Genomic DNA, 21639 nt, shown 5'->3' with positions numbered 1-21639 from the left:
TACAATAGCCAAGACATGGAAGCAATCTACATGCCCATCAATAAACAAATGGATTAAGAAGATATATACACATACACACACACACACAATGGAATATTACTGAGCCATAAATCATAAAAAAGAATAAAATCTTGCCATTGGGGGCAACATGGAGGGACTTAGAAGGTATTATGCTAAGTGAAATAAGTCAGACAGAGAAAGACAAATACTATATGATTTCATTTATATGTGGATTCTGAATGACAAAACAAACAAACATAACAAAACAGAAAGAGTTATAGATACAGAGAACAAATAGGGGGTTGTCAGAGGGGAGAGACATGGGGGGAGAAAAGAAATAAGTGAGGAACATTAAAAGGTACAAACTTTCCAGCTGCAAAATAAATGAGTCATGGGTATGAAATGTACAGTATGGGAAATATAGTCAATAACTTTGTAATATCTTTGTATGATGACATAACCAGACTTAGTGACCATTTTGAAATGTATAGAAATAGCGAATCACTATGTTGTATAACAGCAACTAACATACATTATAGGTCAATTATACTTCAAAACAAACAAATAAACTCATAGAAAAAGAGAGCAAATTTGTGGTTATCAGGAGTGGGGAGCGAGGTGGAGCGAGAATTGGATGAAAGCAGTCAAAAGGTACAAACTATGTATAAGATAAGTAAGGTGAATAAGTACTGGGGATGTAATGTAGAACATAATAAATATAATTAACAGTGCTGTATGTTATTGATGAAAGTTGTTAACAGAGTACATCCTAAGAGTTTTCATCACAAGGAAAAATACTTTTTTCCTATTTCCTCAGTTTTATATCTATATGAGATGATGGATGTTCACTAAAATTATTGTGATAATGATTTCATGATGTATGTAAGTCATCATTATGCTGCTGTACACCTTAAACGTAAACAGTGCTGTATGTCAATTATATCTCAATAAAACTGTGGGGGGGGGGACCTTTCCACATTAAAAAATGGGTGTTTTAATCACAGTACACAATCTTAAATTGGAATTGTATGAAGGAATTTGTTTATCCTACTTCTTTTAAATAATTACATATTATTTTATCAAAAAGTATAAATAAAGTGAAAGCTATTGTTGGCATACTGTCCTCTTTAGCAGTCAACTAAATTCAGTTTATAAAATAAACTAAACCTATAAACAGCCCAGTACTATGCTATGATCCTCAGTTTGTTATAAGGCAATGGGCATATTAATTTCAATCTTGTTAAACTTACAAGATAAAACTGAACTTGTGATCAGGGAGCATAGTCCCTTCAATGATTATCCAAATATAGCCACTTCACAGAAAAATAACAAATGTTATCAAATAATCATAATTTCATATGAAAGTTACTACAAAAATAGATGTAGGAAACATGGCGAAATGCCAGGAGTTAATTCTACTAATGAGAATCAGAAATGCACTCAGTGAGTAGGGATATTAGTGCTGCGATTTATAGGAGTTCGTCAACAAGACGAGTAGAAGAAAGGCAATCACGGCAAAGAATATAGGTTGAAAAGACACCAATGTACAGTCATGCATATGTTCAGAGAATTTCATGTTGTCCTGGGTTGCTAGATGGTAGAAGAGGTGGAAGGAGGGGATGAAGGTGACATCAGAGTTGGATTGTGTTGGGCCCTGAATGTAATGGTCAGGATTAATATTTTATTCCAAAGGTGATGGAGAACCAACCAACAGAGACTTAAAGGTAAGTGTAAAATGAACCGAAATATTCTGACATCAGTATGTAGAATGGGTGGGGCTGGAGATGCGAGATCAAGGAGCTTAAATAAGGCCACCACTTGAGCAGAAATGCAAGGAGTAATTGTGTAATGAAAAATGGATTACATATCACTCAACCTTTATCATGCATGCCAGCATTTTAGATCTGCTCTTTGAAGGATGTATTCAAATAATTCAGTTAGCACAGTCTCTACAGGGCATTTTCAATTCTATGGTTTATTCTTAGAGTGGCCAGAAGGTATTATTCTATTCACAATGCTTCCTTTTCCTAAATAAAAAGCAATACCTTTTCCCCCTCACATTTGCTTTTCTGCTAAAAGAAACATTAGACTGAGCCTTACTTATGAGTCAGAATGTATTGTTCTCATTTATGGGGGAGTATTATATATTATATGATGGATTGGTTAGAAAATTATGCACTTGAAAATACACAAAAATAGAATGATGACTTTACCCTTTCCATTTTGCATTCAGGAGAAGACAGGATTTTTCATTACTTTCTCTCCATGACACTGGTAGGAACACCATAAACTATAAGGGAAGGAGTTTTGGCACCATAAGTTTACACTAGTGAGTGAGGAGGCAAAATGCAGGAGACTGAAGGAAGAAATGGAAATGTATCAGAGTGCTGGAATAAATGCCAACTGAGATATCTCCCTCTGTTAAGAGTACACATGTATCAATCTGTTTAGTTTTCAACTGATAAATGCACATGGCACATCTTGACAATAATATTCTACAAGCAGACATATGGGTTTTACTTAATAAAAGATAGCACTGATTAGCAATTATCTTAATGGTAATGATACAGATTCCTGAATTCGTTTGTCTAGAATACCAGGTTGATGAATGTTACTGAAGAGTTTTTAAATGAGAACATAATCCAAACAAGGTTAAATGAATGACATTATTTATATCCTCCAGAATAAAATGAGAGGGATAACATTTAAGAATTCACATGACAGATGCATATTTGACATCAAGAAAACATACTAGAATATAATAGCAAGAATATCATATAATTTACCTCAGGAGAGTGATTAATTTTCAAAATGCACAGAGGATGATAATACAGATTAGGTAACATTGTAAGCAAGTTCACAATTACTGAACCAGCCCAGGGTTTATTCTCATAACCAAGTGGGCAGCATTGAGCTTCTGCTACAAATTAGAAAGAAAATTAATGTTTAAATATGAGCTATGTAGAAATTATTCATAGACGTTTAAAACAAATGAAACTAGGATAATTTAAATAATTGATGTCATCCAATTTGAAAAGTCATAATACCTCTATAAGTTCCATTAACTTATTTTTCTTACCTCTCTATTCATGCTTGTGTTTGAGAATAGCTTTGTTTGATGTTGACTTCAACTTTCTTCTACATTAGCTACACCTCTCTATTATCAATACTGACAATAAAAGGCAGGTACTTTCTAACTAGTATTCAGTTCAGTTGGAAATAGGATCTGGTGATCAATGAGACTTTCAGAAATTAAAAAAAAAAAGCACAAATCACTACACAATAAAGGGGCTATATACTTTAAATATTGAAAATTTAATAAAAATATTCGCACAAGAGTAGGGAATTGCCATACAATTCTGCAGGCTGTGGAAAGAAGCCACATTCACAGAAAGATAGACAAAATGAAAAGGCAGAGGACTTTGTACCAGATGAAGGAACAAGATAAAACCCCAGAAAAACAACTAAATGAAGTGGAGATAGGCAACCTTCCAGAAAAAGAATTCAGAATAATGATACTGAAGATGACCCAGGACCTCAGAGAAAGAATGGAGGCAAAGATTGAGAAGATGCAAGAAATGTTTAACAAAGACCTAGAAGAATTAAAGAACAAACACCTAGAAGAAATTAAGAACAAACAAACAGACATGAACAATACAATAACTAAAATAAAAAATACACTAGAAGGAATCAATAGCAGAATAACGGAGGCAGAAGAACGGATAAGTGACCTGGAAGACAGAATGGTGGAATTCACTGCTGTGGAACAGAATAAAGAAAAAAGAATGAAAAGAAATGAAGACAGCCTAAGAGACCTCTGGGACAACATTAAACGCAACAACATTTGCATTATAGGGGTCCCAGAAGGAGAAGAGAGAGAGAAAGGACCCGAGAAAATATTTGAAGAGATTATAGCTGAAAACTTCCTTAACATGGGAAAGGAAATAGACACCCAAGTCCAGGAAGCACAGGGAGTCCCAGGCAGGATAAACCCAAGGAGAAACATGCTGAGACACATAGTAATCAAATTGGCAAAAATTAAAGGCAAAGAAAAATTACTGAAAGCAACAAGGGAAAACAACAAATAACATACAAGGGAATTCCCATAAGGTTAACAGGTGATCTCTCAGCAGAAACTCTACAAGCCAGAAGGAAGTGGCATGATATATTTAAAGTGATGAAAGGGAAAAACCTACAACCAAGATTACTCTACCCGGCAAGGATCTCATTCAGATTCGACAGAGAAATCAAAAGCTTTACAGACAAGAAAAGCTAACAAAACTCAGCACCACCAAACCAGCTCAACAACAAATCCTAAAGGAACTTCTCTAAGTGGGAAACACAAGACAAGAAAAGAACTTACAAAAACAAACCCATAACAATTAAGAAACTGGTAATAGGAATATATATATTGATAATTACCTTAAACGTGCATGGATTAAATGCTCCAACCAAAAGACACAGGCTCACTGAATGGATACAAAAACAAGACCCATATATATGCTGTCTACCAGAGACCCACTTCAGATCTAGGGACACATACAGACTGAAAGTGAGAGGATGGAACAAGATATTCCATGCAAAAGGAAATCAAAAGAAAGTTGGAGAAGCAATACTCATATCAGATAAAATAGACTTTAAAATGAAGAATGTTACAAGAGACAAGGAAGGACACTACATAATGATCAAGGGATTGATCCAAGAAGAAGACATAACAGCTATAAATATATATGAACCCAACATAGAAGCACCACAACACATAAGGGAACTGCTAACAGCTATAAAAGAGGAAATTGACAGTAACACAGTAATAGTGGGGGACTTTAACACCTCACTTACACCAATGGACAGATCATCCAAAATGAAAATAAATAAGGAAACACAAGCTTTAAATGACACAATAGACCAGGCAGATGTAATTGATATTTATAGGACATTCCATCCAAAAACAGCAGATTACACTTTCTTCTCAAGTGCACACGGGACATTCTCCAGGATAGATCACATCTTGGGTCACAAATCAAGCCTCGGTAAATTTAAGAAAACTGAAATTGTATCAAGCATCTTTTCTTATCACAATGCTATGAGATGAGATATCAATTACAGGAAAAAAACTGTAAAAAATAGAAACACATGGAGGCTAAATAATACGTTACTAAATAATCAAGGGATCACTGAAGAAATCAAAGAGGAAATCAAAAAATACCTAGAGACAAATTACAATGAAAACAAAATGATCCAAAACCTACGGGATGCAGCAAAAGTATTTCTAAGACGGCAGTTTATAGCAATAGAAGCCTACTTCAAGAAACAAGAAAACTCTCAGATAAACACTCTAACCTTAAAACTAAAGGAACTAGAGAAAGAAGAACAAACAAAACCCAAAGTTAGTAGAAGGAAAGAAATCATAAAGATCAGAGCAGAAATAAATGAAATAGAAACAAAGAAAACAATAGCAAAGATCAGTACAATGAAAAGCTGGTTCTTTGAGAAGATAAACAAAATTGATAAACCTTTAGCCAGACCCATCAAGAAGGAGAGAATTCAAATCAATACAATTAGAAATGAAAATGGAGAAATTACAATGGACACCACAGAAATACAAAGCATCCTAAGAGACTACTACAAGCAACTCTATGCCAATAAAATGGACAACCTGGAAGAAATGGACAAATTCTTAGAAAGATACAACCTTCCAAGACTGAACCAGGAAGAAACAGAAAATCTGAACAGACCAATCACAAGCAATGAAATTGAAACTGTGATTAAAAATCTTCCAACAAACAAAAGTCCAGGACCAGATGGCTTCACAGGTGACTTCTATCAAACATTTACAGAAGCACTCACACCCATCCTTCTCAAACTCTTCCAAAAAATTGCAGAGGAAGGAACACTCCCAAACTCATTCTACGAGGTCACCATCACCCTGATACGAAAACCAGACAAAGATACTACAAAAAAAGAAAATTACAGACCAATATCACTGATGAATATAGATGCAAAAATCCTCAACAAAATACTAGCAAACAGAATGCAACAACACATTAAAAGCATCATACACTATGATCAAGTGGGATTTATCCCAGGGCTGCAAGGATTCTTCAATATACACAAATCAATCAATGTGATACACCATATTAACAAACTGAAGAATAAAAACCATATGATCATCTCACTAGATGCAGAAAAAGCTTTTCACAAAATTCAACACCCATTTATGATAAAAACTCTCCAGAAAGTGAGCATAGAGGGAACCGATGTCAACATAGTAAAGGCTATATACGACAAACCCACAGGAAACATCATTCTCAATGGTGAAAAACTGAAAGCATTTCCTCTAAGATCCGGAACAAGACAAGGATGTCTACTCTCACCACTATTATTCAACATAGTTTTGGAAGTCTTAGCCATGGCAATCAGAGAAGAAAAAGATATAAAAAGAATACAAATTGGAAAAGAAGAAATAAAACTGTCACTGCTTGCAGATGACATGATACTATACATAGAGAATCCTAAAGGTGCCCCCAGAAAACTACTAGAGCTAATCAATGAATTTGGTAAAGTTGCAGGATACAAAATTAATGCACAGAAATCTCTTGCATTCCTATACAATAACAAAGAAAGACCAGAAGGAGAAATTAAGGGAACAATCCCATTCACCACTGCAACAAAAAGAATAAAATACCTAGGAATATACCTACCTAAGGAGGTAAAATACCTGTACTCAGAAAACTATAAGACACTGATGAAAGAAACCAAAGATGACACAAACAGAGAGATATACCATGTTCTTGGATTGGAAGAATCAATACTGTGAAAATGACTATACTACCCAAAGCAATCTACAGATTCAGTGTAATCCCTATGAAATTACCAGTGGCATTTTTTTACAGAACTAGAAAAAAAAAATCTTAAAATTTGTATGGAGATACAAAAGACCCCAAATAGCCAAAGCAGTGTTGAAGGGAAAGAATGGAGCTGGAAGAATCAGACTCCCTGACTTCAGACTATACTACAAACCTGCAGTCATCGACAATATAGTACTGGCACAAAAACAGAAATATAGATAACTGGAACAGGATAGAAAGCCCAGAGATAAACCCACGCACCTAGGGTCAACTAATCTATGACAAAGGAGGCAAGGATATACAATGGAGAAAAGACAGTCTCTTCAATAAGTGGTGCTGGGAAAACTGGACAGCTACATGTAAAAGAATGAAATTAGAACACTCCTTAACACCACACACAAAAATAAACTCAAAATCGATTAGAGACCTAAATGTAAGACCAGACACTATAATACTCTTAGAGGAAAACATAGGAAGAACACTCTTTGACATAAATCACAGCAAGACCTTTTTTGATTCACCTCCTAGAGTCATGGAAATAAAAACAAAAATAAACAAATGGGACCTAATGAAACTTAAAAGCTTTTGCAAAGCAAAGGAAACTGCAAACAAGACGAAAAGACAGCCCTCAGAATGGGAGAAAATATTTGCAAATGTATCAATGGACAAAGGATTAATCTCCAAAATATATAAACAGCTCATGAAGCTCAATATTTAAAAAACAAACAACCCAATCCAAAAATGGGCAGAAGACCTAAACAGACATTTCACCAAAGGAGACATGCAGATGGCCAAGAAGCACATGAAAAGCTGCTCAGCATCACTAATTATTAGAGGAATGCAAATCAAAACTACAATGAGGTATCACCTCACACCAGTTAGAATGGGCATCATCAGAAAATCTACAAACAAATGCTGCAGAGGGTGTGGAGAAAAGGGAACCCTCTTGCACTGTTGGTGGGAATGTAAATTGATACAGCCACTATGGAGAACAGTATGGAGGTTCCTTTAAAAACTAAAAATAGAATTACCATATGACCCAGCAATCACACTACTGGGCATATACCCAGAGAAAACCATAATTCAAAAAGACACATGCACCCCAATGTTCATTGCAGCACTATTTACAATAGCCAGGTCATGGATGCAACCTAAATGCCCATCGACAGATCAATGGATAAACAAGTAGTGGCACATATATACGATGGAATATTACTCAGCCATAAAAAGGAATGAAATTGGGTCATTTGTGAGACATGGATGGACCTAGAGACTGTCATACAGAGTGAAGTAAGTCAGAAAGAGAAAAACAAATATCATATATTAACACATATATGTGGAACCTAGAAAAATGGTACAGATGAACCGGTTTGCAGGGCAGAAATAGAGACACAGATGTGGAGAACAAATGTATGGACACCAAGGGGGGAAAGTGGCGGGGCGGGTGGTGGTGGTGGTGGTGGGATGAATTGGGAGATTGGGATTGACATATATACACTAATATGTATAAAATAGATAACTGATAAGAAGCTGCTGTATAAATAATAAAATAAAATTAAATTAAAAAATTAAAAAAAAAAAAGTAGGGAATTGCCTTAGTCAGTTCAGGCTGCCATAACAAAATACCATAGACTGGGTGGCTTAAAGAACAGAAATGTATTTCTCACAGTGTGTATGCTGGAAGTCCATGATCAGGGTGCCAGCATGGTTGGGTTCTTTCAGGTTGCAGACTGCCAGCTTTTTATTGTATCTTCATGTAGCAGAGAGCAGAGAGAAGAAGCAAGCTCTCCTGACTCTTATAAGGGTACTAATCACATTCTTGAGGGCTCTACCCTTATGACCTCATCTAATCCTAATTATCTCCTAAAACCCCATGTCCTAATACCATCACATGGTGGGGTGGGGTTTCGACATCTGCATGTTGGAGGGACACTAACATTCAGTCCATAACAAGAATCATGTGTAACTGAACAAATACAATTAAGTATGAAGGGACTTAATTAATATATCGTAAAAGTGAACAACAAAAAAGGAAACTACTTACACTATGTAATTTATTGGTGTGCATCATACACAAACATGTGTGTGTATGTTGTGGAAAATCTGTGGTCAACTTTTTTTCTCTCAGGTATGTTCTCTTTTTTAAAGATATAAATCAAAAAGCTGAATTTTTCTTCAGAAAACCATTGTTTTAGAACAAGAAAGGTTACATTAAAAATGTTTCATGGTACATTATAAAATATTAAAAAAACAAAAACAAAATTTTCATTAAAAACCATCAGAAGTATTCAAAGTGCTTCATCTCATCAAAATAATTACACTAATATTCTGAGCTAGATATTTAAAAACATAAGCTCACATATTTTTATAAGTTAGCATTCTTCAGTTTCTCAGAACTTTGGTTTCACAAGTTAGTATTAAGTCATAGATAGCTATACTTTATTCATTTTGACTCATCAGAAAAGAAATTTTGTGTGTGTGTATATATATATATATATATATATACACACACAATTGATACCCTTTTAATTAATCAAAACCACATAAAGGCTTTTATTGTGTCACATTAGATCTCATGGGCCTTATAAATTTTCTTCATCCACGTCACCCACAAAGAAATTTCCCAACCATGAGAATTTCTCAAAACTACAACCTAGATGATGGTATTGGTCATGCAGGGAATTAAAGGTAAGTAAAAACAGGGCTTCAAACGTGAAATATTATGTCAGAAACGATACTGTGACCAATTTAAAGGAAGGATATTTCTATGCAGAAAAAAAAGTTCTTAAGCTCCCCAAATATTCCAAAGATATTTATGTTTATTGTTTTAAGTTGAAATAGAAAAATTGCATTAGATAGATACAATGTTTGTATTTTAGTGATTCCAGAGTTTAGCTCCAATATATGTACCTTAAAATATAAGTATCTGTGATCAAATTTTATGGAAATTTTAATCCTTATTACCTTAAATACTCCTTCTCCAGTAGAAGTTGAAACCTGAATTATTTCCCATGCTATGCTCAGGTATAAATTTTGTTTCTAAGAAGCAAAGGAAGTTCATTACCACCAGTAATAAGTTTAACTTTGAGAAGCAAGGGAAGTTTGCTTAAAGAGATAGAATTTAAAAAATTACTTTCTGATGAATTATTTAAAAATACTAAACCAACATTTGATAATATCCCTATTTTCAAAATAAATCTGCCAAAACAAAATCATAATGACTATGTGCTCCTCATTATAATTTACCTCATTATAATTTATAATACTCTTACATAGAATAAAATCATCAATTTCAGGGGGGCAAACGTGATTGCTATAAGCTCCAGAAATGTGTAATTTGTAAGAAAACTGTATTCCCATGAAATCAAAACACCTGTATCTCTTACCAAATTTTGAACTGTTTAAATATCATACTTTATTATCTGCTCTTCTGGTTGAGCAAGAATAATGAAGCTCAAAGGATGACAAAATTAGGTTTTATGATATAATAAAATATGTATTATTATTGTTCTTTACTTTCATGATAAGGAATATTTTCAATTGTACAATGAAGCAAACAACTTAAAATTATTCAGAGGGCAAGCAGATAAGCTTTTATTCCTTGGTTTATGAAATATTCCACTTGAATATCCAAACAGAACACTATATTTCTTCTTCAGTTTTCAACATTTTTAGCAGAAAATTGTTAAGTTTTCATCATTAAGGATAAACCAGGGGAAAATTTAACTTCTTATTTACTATGGTCATTCAATGTCTTATAACATAGACCATGGCTCTGAATGAAAACTTTGGATTTTGATTCAATTTACAGTGAAACTTGGTAAAATCATAAAGCCTTACCTCATCAACCAACAATAATTTGTATGTATCTTGAAAAATGAAAGCCCTGATTTACTGTATGTTTGAACTAGGAAACAGTATACATAATAGTAAAATGACAACAAACATGCTCCATTATATCAGCCAACATCTGCAAAGATGGAATGCAGACTACCATTCACAGATGCAAACGTCTGAGAAAGAGTATGTCAGCCACTGGTTAACTGCAATAATATTAAATATTTATTTTCTATTATTATAGTTTCTTTTCTTTTCCCAAAGGGAAGTCCTTTCTATCAACTGTATTATCACAGATTTAATCCAGTTTTAATACCTGATTCCAATGACACCTGATAAGCAGAAGGGAAAAACCACATAGCTCTGGTTGTTGGTAAAAGATATCAGCAAAAGATAATCTGGTCAACCTTGGTCTAATGGAAATAAAAATGATAGATGAATTCAATTTAAAAGGGTGAAATAAAAGCATTTATAACTCACTCCTCTGCTATGAAATCTCTCCAAAAATAGCATAATAATGAAAAATTGGGAAGAAAAATGAAAACCGTATCTGTAATTACAAGTAATTGACCATAAACGATAATAAATAGCTTTCAAATGAAGAGACATTTGCACTCACAGGAGAAAGAATATTGACTGGCACACATATCCTGATAGGATATAGATCTTACTGAGTGTTAGGGTCCTGAGATGTCCTCCAAAGACTGAAGCCACCATGACATGGAGTATGAAAAGGCAAGAGAAAAGCATAGGTTTCCAGTTATTTATTCCCAAATGGTAGAATATGGGGGTAAAGAAAAAATTGCCAGTGGACTCTACTTGATAGCTGTGAAACAGCCTGCTGGATGATATGGATTACTGGCATTACAGTGGGAAAGTTGGAAGAAGTGGCAATAACCATTAAAGCACTAACAACACCGAGAAAGTAAAACTGAGAGTTCTACACTGTGAGCCAAATAGACCATCCAGATGTCAACAACAGAGAAATAATATGGTCCATGGGCAGAAGATAAAACAGATTTGGGGAGGTGGGCTTGAAACCTGAAATTTAAATAGCTGCTGTGGGCTGATCTGATTCATTCTCCCATCACTTCCCACACTATAGTTCAGTAAATAGCTGGCTTCATTCAGTGATTAATAGAAAGAAACCAGCCTGGAACATAGGCAAAGAAAAAAAACACAATGGAAAAGCAGATGAAGTTCATACCAGGGGAAAATTTTTTTTCAGGAAATAGAGGAAAAATTTTTATAAATAGTTCTCTGTAGTCTCAAATAAATTATAGACATGATCTCATTAAGAGAGTGAGAAGCTCAAAGAAGAGATATTTGAATAAAGAGATTATAAAAACAAGCAGAAAGAAATGAAAAAATGAAGTGGCACAGACCAAGAAAGCAAGGGAAAAGAAGAAAACCATTATGAAGATGAAAATTATTTTAGAGATTATAAAACAGAGTAAACACAACTGAAAACTCACTTGGGTTATGGCTGACAAAAGTTGGCAACAAGTTTAAAAACATAAAAGTGATTGTAGAGAATACTATAAGGAGATATGGAAACAAAAGAACATTCTGAAAGAAATCATTTAGAAACATAATAGGAAAAAAATAATTCCTGAAATAGAGACTGAAATCTGGGATAAAAAGACATGGTGTCCATCAAATCTTCTGCTTTGATTAAACACTATAAAAATTTCAATAATTTAAGTTTTACCCTTATGTTTTTATCTTAAATTTAGACAAAGTTAAATTTAATGCTTTAAAATTATTTAACAGCATTCATATATGGCATATTTGGCTCCTAAATTTACAAAATTCTGTCTTTTAATCAATCAGTCTGCTTTTCAAAACAAACATCTATACGAAAGTATCTGGCATGATACTCATGAAATATAAACAATTTCTCCATGGTGGGATTTTGAGACTGTTCTTAATTTTCTGCAATACCTATCTTTATTTTTAACAATCTCATAGCATTTTTACAAATGACAATGAAGTCACTGGGATTAAAAAAAGAATTAGAAGGCAAAGATTAATTGAGAGAGAAAAGAAAAATGAGATATCTCAATTTTTGTAGTACCTCTAGATTCATGGCCCTCCATTCCATAGCTCATACAGCAATCAAATGATTTCTCTAAAACAGAAGCATAGCATGTTCATTTTCATCTTATTATCCTGCAAGATTTTCAATAAATTGCCACTAATCCAGGATCACATCTAATCTCTTAGGTAATTTACACAAAACTCTCTCTAATCCACCCCAGCAGGTCTTTCCAACATCAGCAACTCTCACTTCCCACGTTCACCTTCCCTCTCAATACCCTGAACTATTTGTAGTAAGAGTTCCCCTTGAAGTTCCAAATCTATATCTCTTTTCAAGCTTCAGATGGTGGTACAAATGTGCTTTTGTTGCTTGTGGGAGTAGGCAGAGGGGCAAGAACTCCCAGTCATTCTACAAAATTCAGTTAATATCTCTGTGGTGCCTTCCCTGCCATCACTCTTTTTTCTCCATATCAACAGTCATAAAATTACATGCATCCTTTTTTCCACCATCTATACCAATGCCATGCCAAGTAATATTAGAGCCTGATGCAAAAGGAAAATTTATTAATACTGATCCCATATTTATTTAAAATTTGGGTATTTTGTTCCTCATCAATTTTTGCATAAATTTTGATTTTTTTAAATGATTGAAAAATGACCTTTCAAAGTTCATTCCAGCTCAGTGCTTTTATCCTTGTCACTAACTTCTCTATGATTCATGTCCATCTGTGAAAAAGGGTGACTCTACTCTCTGCCAACTTGAATTCAAGATTTGTGAGGTCCAATTTAAAGTACACATTATTCAAATGCTCTGTATATACACAAATGCAAGTCATTTTCAACTGTGGATTAATCATGTAAATATATTATCATCCTTAGTCATGCCTGGAGGAAACTAGAAGTTATTATGTAGCAGTTAGTGGCCAACTTGGAGTTGAAAGCTAGAATATACATCCTGGTACTAAAGAAAACAATTCTGAATTTCATCTTTAAAAGATAGAGACATACAAAAGTATCATTCTCAGCCATTCTTCTTCACAAATTGCCAGGACTTAGGCTCTAATAATGACTCTTGTGAAGTTTTCTCATAGTGAAAAGTGACTGGTTCTTCACAAAAGTGTTCCATTTAATGCAGCTCTGAGTTACTGAAAAGAGAGAAATGGTGACCAAAATAAAAAATTTAGTTTTGAATCAATTTGATGGAATTGAGTTAAGGAAAGCAAACTATGCGTTTTTATTACTAACACTGTGTGCAATTGAAATAATTCCTTTTCATACGAATAATTAAACATACTGGTCAATTTATTCTTCCAATTAACAATTAAGAATCCTTGGTTAAGTTTTGTCCTTTCTCTTTGGCCACCTGATTTATTTTAAAATCTTTTTCTAATACAAAGGTAAGGAAAAAACTGTGACTCCATCTGTATCACTGATCTACAAATCTAAAATCATTTATTTTTATCCCTTTAAAAATCTGTAAAAATTTATAGAAGAATTTCTTTTAAAAAAAGGAAGCCAATGAACTATTTCTTAAGAATAGGCTAACAGACAAGCAAGGAGTATATTCCTTACCAAAGAAATAAGGTCATTTTTTTGGAATAAAGACCAATCATAGCTTCCAACCACAATTTCAAACATTGTCCTCAAGGTTAGAAATCTAGCCACATCCATGAAATAATTTATTATCAGCTTTTTTGTATAAGTACTCTTTATTAAATATATACATATATACAAATTTTACTGGGCTTCATATTACTGGCATCAATTTGTAAATGAGGGGTTTGGATTGGATGATTTCTAAAGTATTCTTCAGCCTTAAAATTATTGATGATTCTAAGAAATACCTAGAGACGTAGCCAAGAAGGAATACTCAGATATGACCCACAATTAATATTTGGCGTTTGCACATTTTACAGGTCTCATATACAACCATTCCAAGGCAATGCAACAACTAAAAAACTAATGCTGATTAATTCATATGATTTCTTTTCTAAAAAATAAGAGATCCTGTTTGCAAGGTGGCCATTTCTATCAAAATGTTCCCCAAACTTCCAGAACACATTCATTCACATACCCTAGATCAGGAAGAGAGAAGTACAGAAGAAAAATCTTGGAAGTAACACAATAAAAAACTAGACCCAGATTTAGTGGCCTAGGACTGCTGCAAGAAATTCAATTAAGTTGTTAAGCCTACCTAATGAAAAAGAAAAATCAGCTCATGAAAATCCTGATAAATTGCATAACAGAGTCAGCAGTATTCTACGCCCTGGCTATAATTTTTTTTCTTTACTCCAGTCCTTTGTTGTTCTTTTAATTTTAAAATACTCACCTTCATTATGAAACTATACAAAAACTCCCCCCCTCCAAAATAAACACAGAACTGCCCAGAAATACAGAACTATGGACACAAAAACTCCCTAGAAGCTTAGCATTTCACCAGTTGATATAGATCTATGTTGGGAAAAGCATCTAAAAAGCCTTGTACTGGATTCCTAATTCTGATGATTCTGTGATTCTGATCAAATTATATTCTGTGATTCTGATCAAATTTGAGACAGGTAATCTATAAGGTCTTACAGTGCCCAGATTTCTACTTTGAGGTACACAGTGCTTTTCACTTAGAGAACAATCTGTACCACATTTTCATTATACTTTGAAGTCAATTGCTGAAGTTGTGCTAATGTGTACTAATCTCAAAAGTGGCTATATGAACAATACCCTTGTTATCCTCTATCAATATAGGAGAAACAAATATTTTGAATATGTCATCAGACTCTAAATAAATTTCCTCCATTAAAGAATGCAGTGTCTGCTGCTAGTTGATGGTTCATTAGCATGCACTGACTGTTCTACTATTTGAGTAACATTGCAGGTAAAGGTGAATAAGCTTATCTAGAGAGACAGTGTCTAGCATAGTGCCTGGAACGTGGTAGGCTCTGAATAACTATATGTTGAAAGAATACATAACTGAATGAACTATTATCAAAAGGAATTCATACAATAAGTTAAACTTTGGCTCAAAGCACAAATTTTCAAGTCAACTGTTAAGTCCTGTTTGGCCAACATATGGCAGGGAACACGTTTTCCCTGGTCTCTGTCTTTGTTGCAGCAGAGGTTTCACTCTATTGGTCAGTATTCGTTGTGTTCCATTTTCCTTTTAAAAATGTTTCATTTAACAGGGAAAGTCCTTTTCTTGAAGATACTAAGAGGATCTCCAAAGGTCACCGCATATCATACTCGATAATTCTGATTAAGGGCAGTGCCACTGGGAAATTTAGGGTGGCTGGTTGATATTCATAGTGTGTATTAGAAAATGTCATAGTCTGTTTTCAAATTTCAATGCATAAATATGCACCATGGATCTCTAATAGCCCTATTTTTCTTGTCCCAACTTTCCAGGATGGTCCGTATCCTGTCTAATTTGAATGTTGAATTGATTCTATTTAAATCATCTTTCTGAAATGAAAGATGGCTCACTTTCCCTTCACTGAGGAATTCATTAACTCTCCCAATGACTGGCTTGAATGTTTTAAATGGAAAACTTACACGGAATTTTTATTTTAGTGAAGAACAACTGTTTATCTTTAAAAACATTTAAAAAGACATTCTGCATGAAGTTCATCATCTTTTAGGAAACTACTATAGCAACAAAATTACATTAGACTTTCTGATTTCTCCATAGTGTCCTTAGATAAGTAAACAACCCAATAGACCATATTAAAAGCCCCAAATGTTACTGGAAAGAGAATGCGGGCATATTTGTCTATTTTACTTGTGCCAGATCCAGAAGGCGGTGGAGCCAAGGGAGCGGTAGTGGCTGACAACTTCCCAGAAGCCCCTATGCTATTAACGGTGGTCTTAATCCGCTCCAGTCTGGATCCAAACACATGCCGGGTAGAAGCAGATCCAACTGGAACTTGTCGGGGCACGTACCCAGTTCTACTAGGAGTAGCAGGAGGAGCAAATGGAATTGCTCTTGCGGCAGATATAGTTTCAGCTGCATTTGCTTGGCTGAATGGGTTTGGACTGGAAGCTAAGTAAGACTGTGGTGTGGCTTCAGAAGATCCTTGAACAACTGTGGAAGACTTGCTCGAATGGTTTCCCACCTCAGTTCTGTTGCCAACATCAGACTCAGAGTGAACCAAGGCATTGGCTCTTTTTCTCATGTTCAGATTGGCATTTGAGTTCTGCAAAGGTATATTAAAAATTATATTGGCTATGTGATTTTATGTAGAGTTATACAAAATTTAAATGGGTCCAATAATTACAAATTAGCTGTTTTCATAAAATAAACCTTTATTAATATGCTATAGTCACTCAACTTGATGTAAAAGCTTAAAAATACCTAACTAAAAAAGGACATATATATATGTGAAACTCTGAATCAAACATCTGCTGTTTCAAAATATTATCCATTCTTATAAATTATTAGAATTTAAATCTATAGAAAGGTTAGGCATTTAGGATTATAAGCTAGAGTTATACTTGATTTTACTTTAAGAATTCATGATGATAGCTGTACAACTTCTTTGTTGAGTTTTATTGTAAATAATATTCTCTGATATGCTGTATACATTTCAGTGAGTTTTGTACATATTTGCTTTATAAACAGGAAGAATTATATCTATTTTTGTGCACAGAATAAAAACAATAGTAACCATCCACATGTGTATAACATTCCTTAAAAAAAGACAGAAGCTCCAAAAGCTTTAATTTCCAAATCCCTGGGAATTATTTTCATAATCTTACATAGACATTATTATATAAAGTCTAGAAATCCTCATGCATTTTAGTTTTTCACCGCAATTAGTAATGCGAATACAAAGGAAAACCATTTTGGGGACTTCCCTGGCAGTCCAGTGGTTAAGACCCCATGCTTCCAATGCAGGGGGCGTGGGTTCAATCCCTGGTCAGGAACTAAGATCCCACATGCCACGTGGCACAGCCAAAAAAAAGGAAAATCATTTTTAAATAAAATGTTGTATCATACGTATAAACAGCAACACCATATCATTGCATAAATATCTGAGTTCAAACTATTTACCAATAAAGAGTGTTTAAATCAAAATGGAATTCACTATTTTCCATAAAATTATTTTATCTGTAGAAAAAGACTGCATTTGAATACAGGTGGTCAGTATTAAAATTAATTCTTATATTTTGACAGGCATGATAAATAACCATATAGCCAACTATAGACTGTCCATACTAATGAAGGAAAGTAATTGCTCAAATGATTCCCCAATTTTTTTTTCAATACTACACTTATAAAGCAGGTTGAAAGTGTTCAATCCATATCTTATATGCTTGTGAATTATGGCTTCAAGTTCCCTGAGTAGAGAAAGAAGAAAAAGCCTCACAACATGCAGAGCCAAAGCAGGTTCTGAGAGGTTTAGAATGTATTCTTCATGTCAGCCTGAAGTATACTTCTAGTTTGCAGCTGAACTCATGAGAAATTGTAGTCTAACATATGGCAGCCAATTTAGGTGGAGACAAGTGAAACCAAAATTGACATCAACCTAAAAGTTAAAGGTACCATTATTTACCCTGTACTTTTCCTCTACAAAGCACATTGTAAACACCACCTAAGTAATCCTCAGATTTTGAGTCCCTCTTTACAGAAAGGGATAATCAATTAATTAGAATTAATTCTAAAATGTTATACACATGGTGAAAAATATAAAGAAGGATAAGGTATATCCACAACATTTAAAGAGTTTACACTATCACTAGGAAGATAAAATGCACACCCACACACGACACAATCAAAAATATACAAAAAGTAAAATAGAATGATGGGTCAAACTGTGGCAAAATGCTAAATATACCAAGAAGAGAAGGGAAGGGAGTAATAAAGGGCCAATTGGATAAGCAGGAGAGAAATATATATTTTCAAATATAGTCTGATATTTGCATATTGCCCTCTTCCACCAAAAGTTGGGTTGCCCATAATCTTTAGAAACTCATATTTTCCCTCAGACTAAATTCTAAGAATTGGAGATTTCTACTTCTGGCCAAAAAGGAGTAACAGGGACTGAATTTACTCTCCTGCATGAAATAACAAAAAAAACTAAAAACATTTGTAATGTTTTTGAAGACATTGGACATTAGACAACATAGGACACAATCATTGAGAGAGAAGAAAAAAACTTGAGTTTGCATGCTGTAGAGCGGGAAAGGAGAATCCAGGAACAATCTGACAGACTACCTAAATAGAGGAGATGAAGCTGAGAAGGTGAGGAAATCAAGGTGGCTAGAGTTCACAGGAAAAGGTACCAGAGAAGCTGATGCCGAAAAGAAAAGTCCAAAAAATCTGGAGTCCCCACTGAGAATTTTGCTAAGCACAGATCCATTTTTGAGTGTAACTACCCAAGGCAAAAAGAACCACCTGAAAGGATTAGAAGAAATGGTACCTAGCACATACCAAGCCAGGAATAGTGCATTTTCCTACCAGACATAATGGAAAATCTCAACATTCATGTAGCATTTGGTAAAGTCCTCAGAAGGGCCTTGCCTCAGTAATATGGAATAATTACCCCCTAAGACTGCTCTAATCCTGCCTAATGAATTTTAAAAGTAAGACCTTAACAGATGAAACTAACTCTAAGTGACTTAACTGCACCCCAGAAGGAAGCACAAGAACACTTACTTATAGGACCCTGTCTTCCTTCCCTCTAGATCAGAATCTTTCTGGAACATCCTGAAATCCCAACTGTGAATTATGTTCTAATATGGCTGATTGAATACAAACATGGCACCAATTTGTTCTCCCTCTCCATATTAATGCCCCTTGTAGAATGAATTTCCCCTTCTCCTCCCATCAAGAAATGGACTCTATTTCCCCACAGACTTCCTATGACTTTCTTTGGCCAACTGGATGTGGTGGAAGTGGGGATGTGTTATTTCTGAGTCTTAGCTTTATGAGTCCTTGCTTCCACTCTTTCTCAGAACACTGCCACCAACACCACAAGAACAAGCTTGGGCTAGCCTGCTGGAGAGATCCTTTGGAGCAGAGCCAGTCATCCTAGTGAGGCTATCCTACATCACCCAATAGATAGCTGACCACTAGACACCTGTGTTTGTCCCAGCTCAGAAATGATGAACTGCTGAGCCAAGCCTAATCAAGATCAACAGAACTTCCCAGTTGACTCAGACTTGAAAACAAAAATAAATGTTTTTTTTGTATGCCATCGAGGCTTTGTAGTTGTTTGTTATGAAGCATTATTGTGGCACTAGACAACATATATAGACTAATTAAATCAAGGGCCTAACAGGAGCTATTGCCACACCTCTTGTCAGGGGAAGTTTCTCAGACATTCTGGGATAATTAGAGAGCTAGTCTGCCCAGAATTCATCAAAGACCATTAGGGGACCCTATTGTCTATTCCATGTTATTTTAAAGGACCAAGATATTTTGCCCTTTATAATTCCATTCTTAAAGAATAACCATACTTTAAAGCTAGGAGAGATTCTAGCGATCAACTTATTCCAGTTTCTCATTTTACAGTAGAGGAGAATAACAGCAGAAGTGTCATGGTGGATGAAAGTCACAGAGTGAGTGACCTACCGAGTGCTCTGCCATGTTGCACAGCCTTTGGATGCACAAATGTGGACGAGGCATTAAGGAACTTGATAAACTACACCTATATATTTGAGTCAGTCAAGTATTTGTAATAGTCAAGTATAATGTTAAAAAATTATTCAAGACTTGGAAATCAGAAAGGAGTACAGCATGTCCCTGCAATGTCAGTATAGAGTATTGTTTAAAAAGTCCACCCAAGGATTATTAAGTCTCTAGGGGAAGATACTTGAGTTTGAGTTTGCTGTTTAATATTGGATTTGACCCCAAACACTGTGAAGTTGCATATTAACGTATAGATTCCTGTTCAGTAGAAAAGAGCCCCAAAGGTTATGGTTTTGATGCCCTGAAGGATATTAACTACTTCTGTATCTAATCTAGTAATCTCGTTCTAGTATCCCTTTTTGAAAAAAATTTAATGGCTACTTTTAGGCATTTTTCAAAAAAGATTTTGAACCAGTTTTACTATTTAATTACTCCTTAATTAATGAGTTAGATAAAACTTTGATACAGGTTCATTCCATATTTGCATGACACGTTTTTGATGGTTTGAAAATTATATTCTGACAACATCCACTGCTACGCAAGTTATAAGTATCAAAGAAATGTAAGCATAGACTTGAAGAATATGTCTGAAGAAAACAGTGATCCCAAGTCAAAGAGAGAGGATCAGTCCAAGATGGCCAGAAAAAAGAATCAATGAAGCACCAGACTTTATGAAAATGGAGGGAGCAGTATGAAGTGTGCCACTAGGATTAACATCTGAAAACAAAGGTCAAATCTTTTTATTCCCAGTTTTAAAGTATTAGTGAACTTCTAGAGTGTAAAACTATCTTATTAATCATCGCAGGCTAATGCACACAGCAGGCACCTACTTCATTTTTAAATAAGTTTCACTGAAATGGATATAATACAGAGTCAAGATTCTTTTTTCAAATTAAAGAGAAAGTGTCAGAAACTTTCTATCTGACCTTTGGATTACTATTTCTTTGTTTATGGGCATATTTCTAGAATATTGCAGGTAGTACCTAAATTATATAAGTTATCCTGACTCAATCCCAAGGCTGACCAAGAATGCCTAAGAAGTCTCAACACTCTAAATATCATAACCTATATATGGAAAAGAGAATTAGACTGATTTGAGGCTTAAATCTTTGTTCTCTGCCAGGCAGCCAAATGATACTCAAGTTATTTTACACTGATGTCACAAGGTCTACTATGTAAAAAGTAGTTGTCATTTTCCATGATGACAAACTATGAAAGGACTGAAAAATCTGCTGAGCTACCTGGCATGGGACTCACTGGGAGTAATATTCATACAGCCTTCAAGTTTTG

At 34.6% G+C, this 21639-nt stretch overlaps 1 protein-coding gene across 3 annotated transcripts in view; it reads right to left on the bottom strand.

Annotated features, from left to right (window-relative positions):
* Nucleotides 1–16378: 16378 nt before the first annotated feature.
* The window catches only part of GABRA4 (gamma-aminobutyric acid type A receptor subunit alpha4), a 61953-nt gene continuing 56692 nt past the window's right edge, over nucleotides 16379–21639 (bottom strand). For all 3 annotated transcript variants that reach the window (XM_059924120.1, XM_059924121.1, XM_059924119.1), the window contains one exon: nucleotides 16379–16912. In XM_059924120.1, coding sequence (XP_059780103.1) covers nucleotides 16379–16912 — 534 coding nt within the window. The remainder of the gene's footprint in view (nucleotides 16913–21639) is intronic.

Source organism: Balaenoptera ricei, chromosome 5, assembly GCF_028023285.1.
Source record: "Balaenoptera ricei isolate mBalRic1 chromosome 5, mBalRic1.hap2, whole genome shotgun sequence".
Taxonomy (NCBI): Eukaryota; Metazoa; Chordata; class Mammalia; order Artiodactyla; family Balaenopteridae; genus Balaenoptera; species Balaenoptera ricei.
The sequence above is the reverse complement of the archived record's forward strand: the minus strand, read 5'-3'. Positions and strand labels throughout refer to the sequence as shown.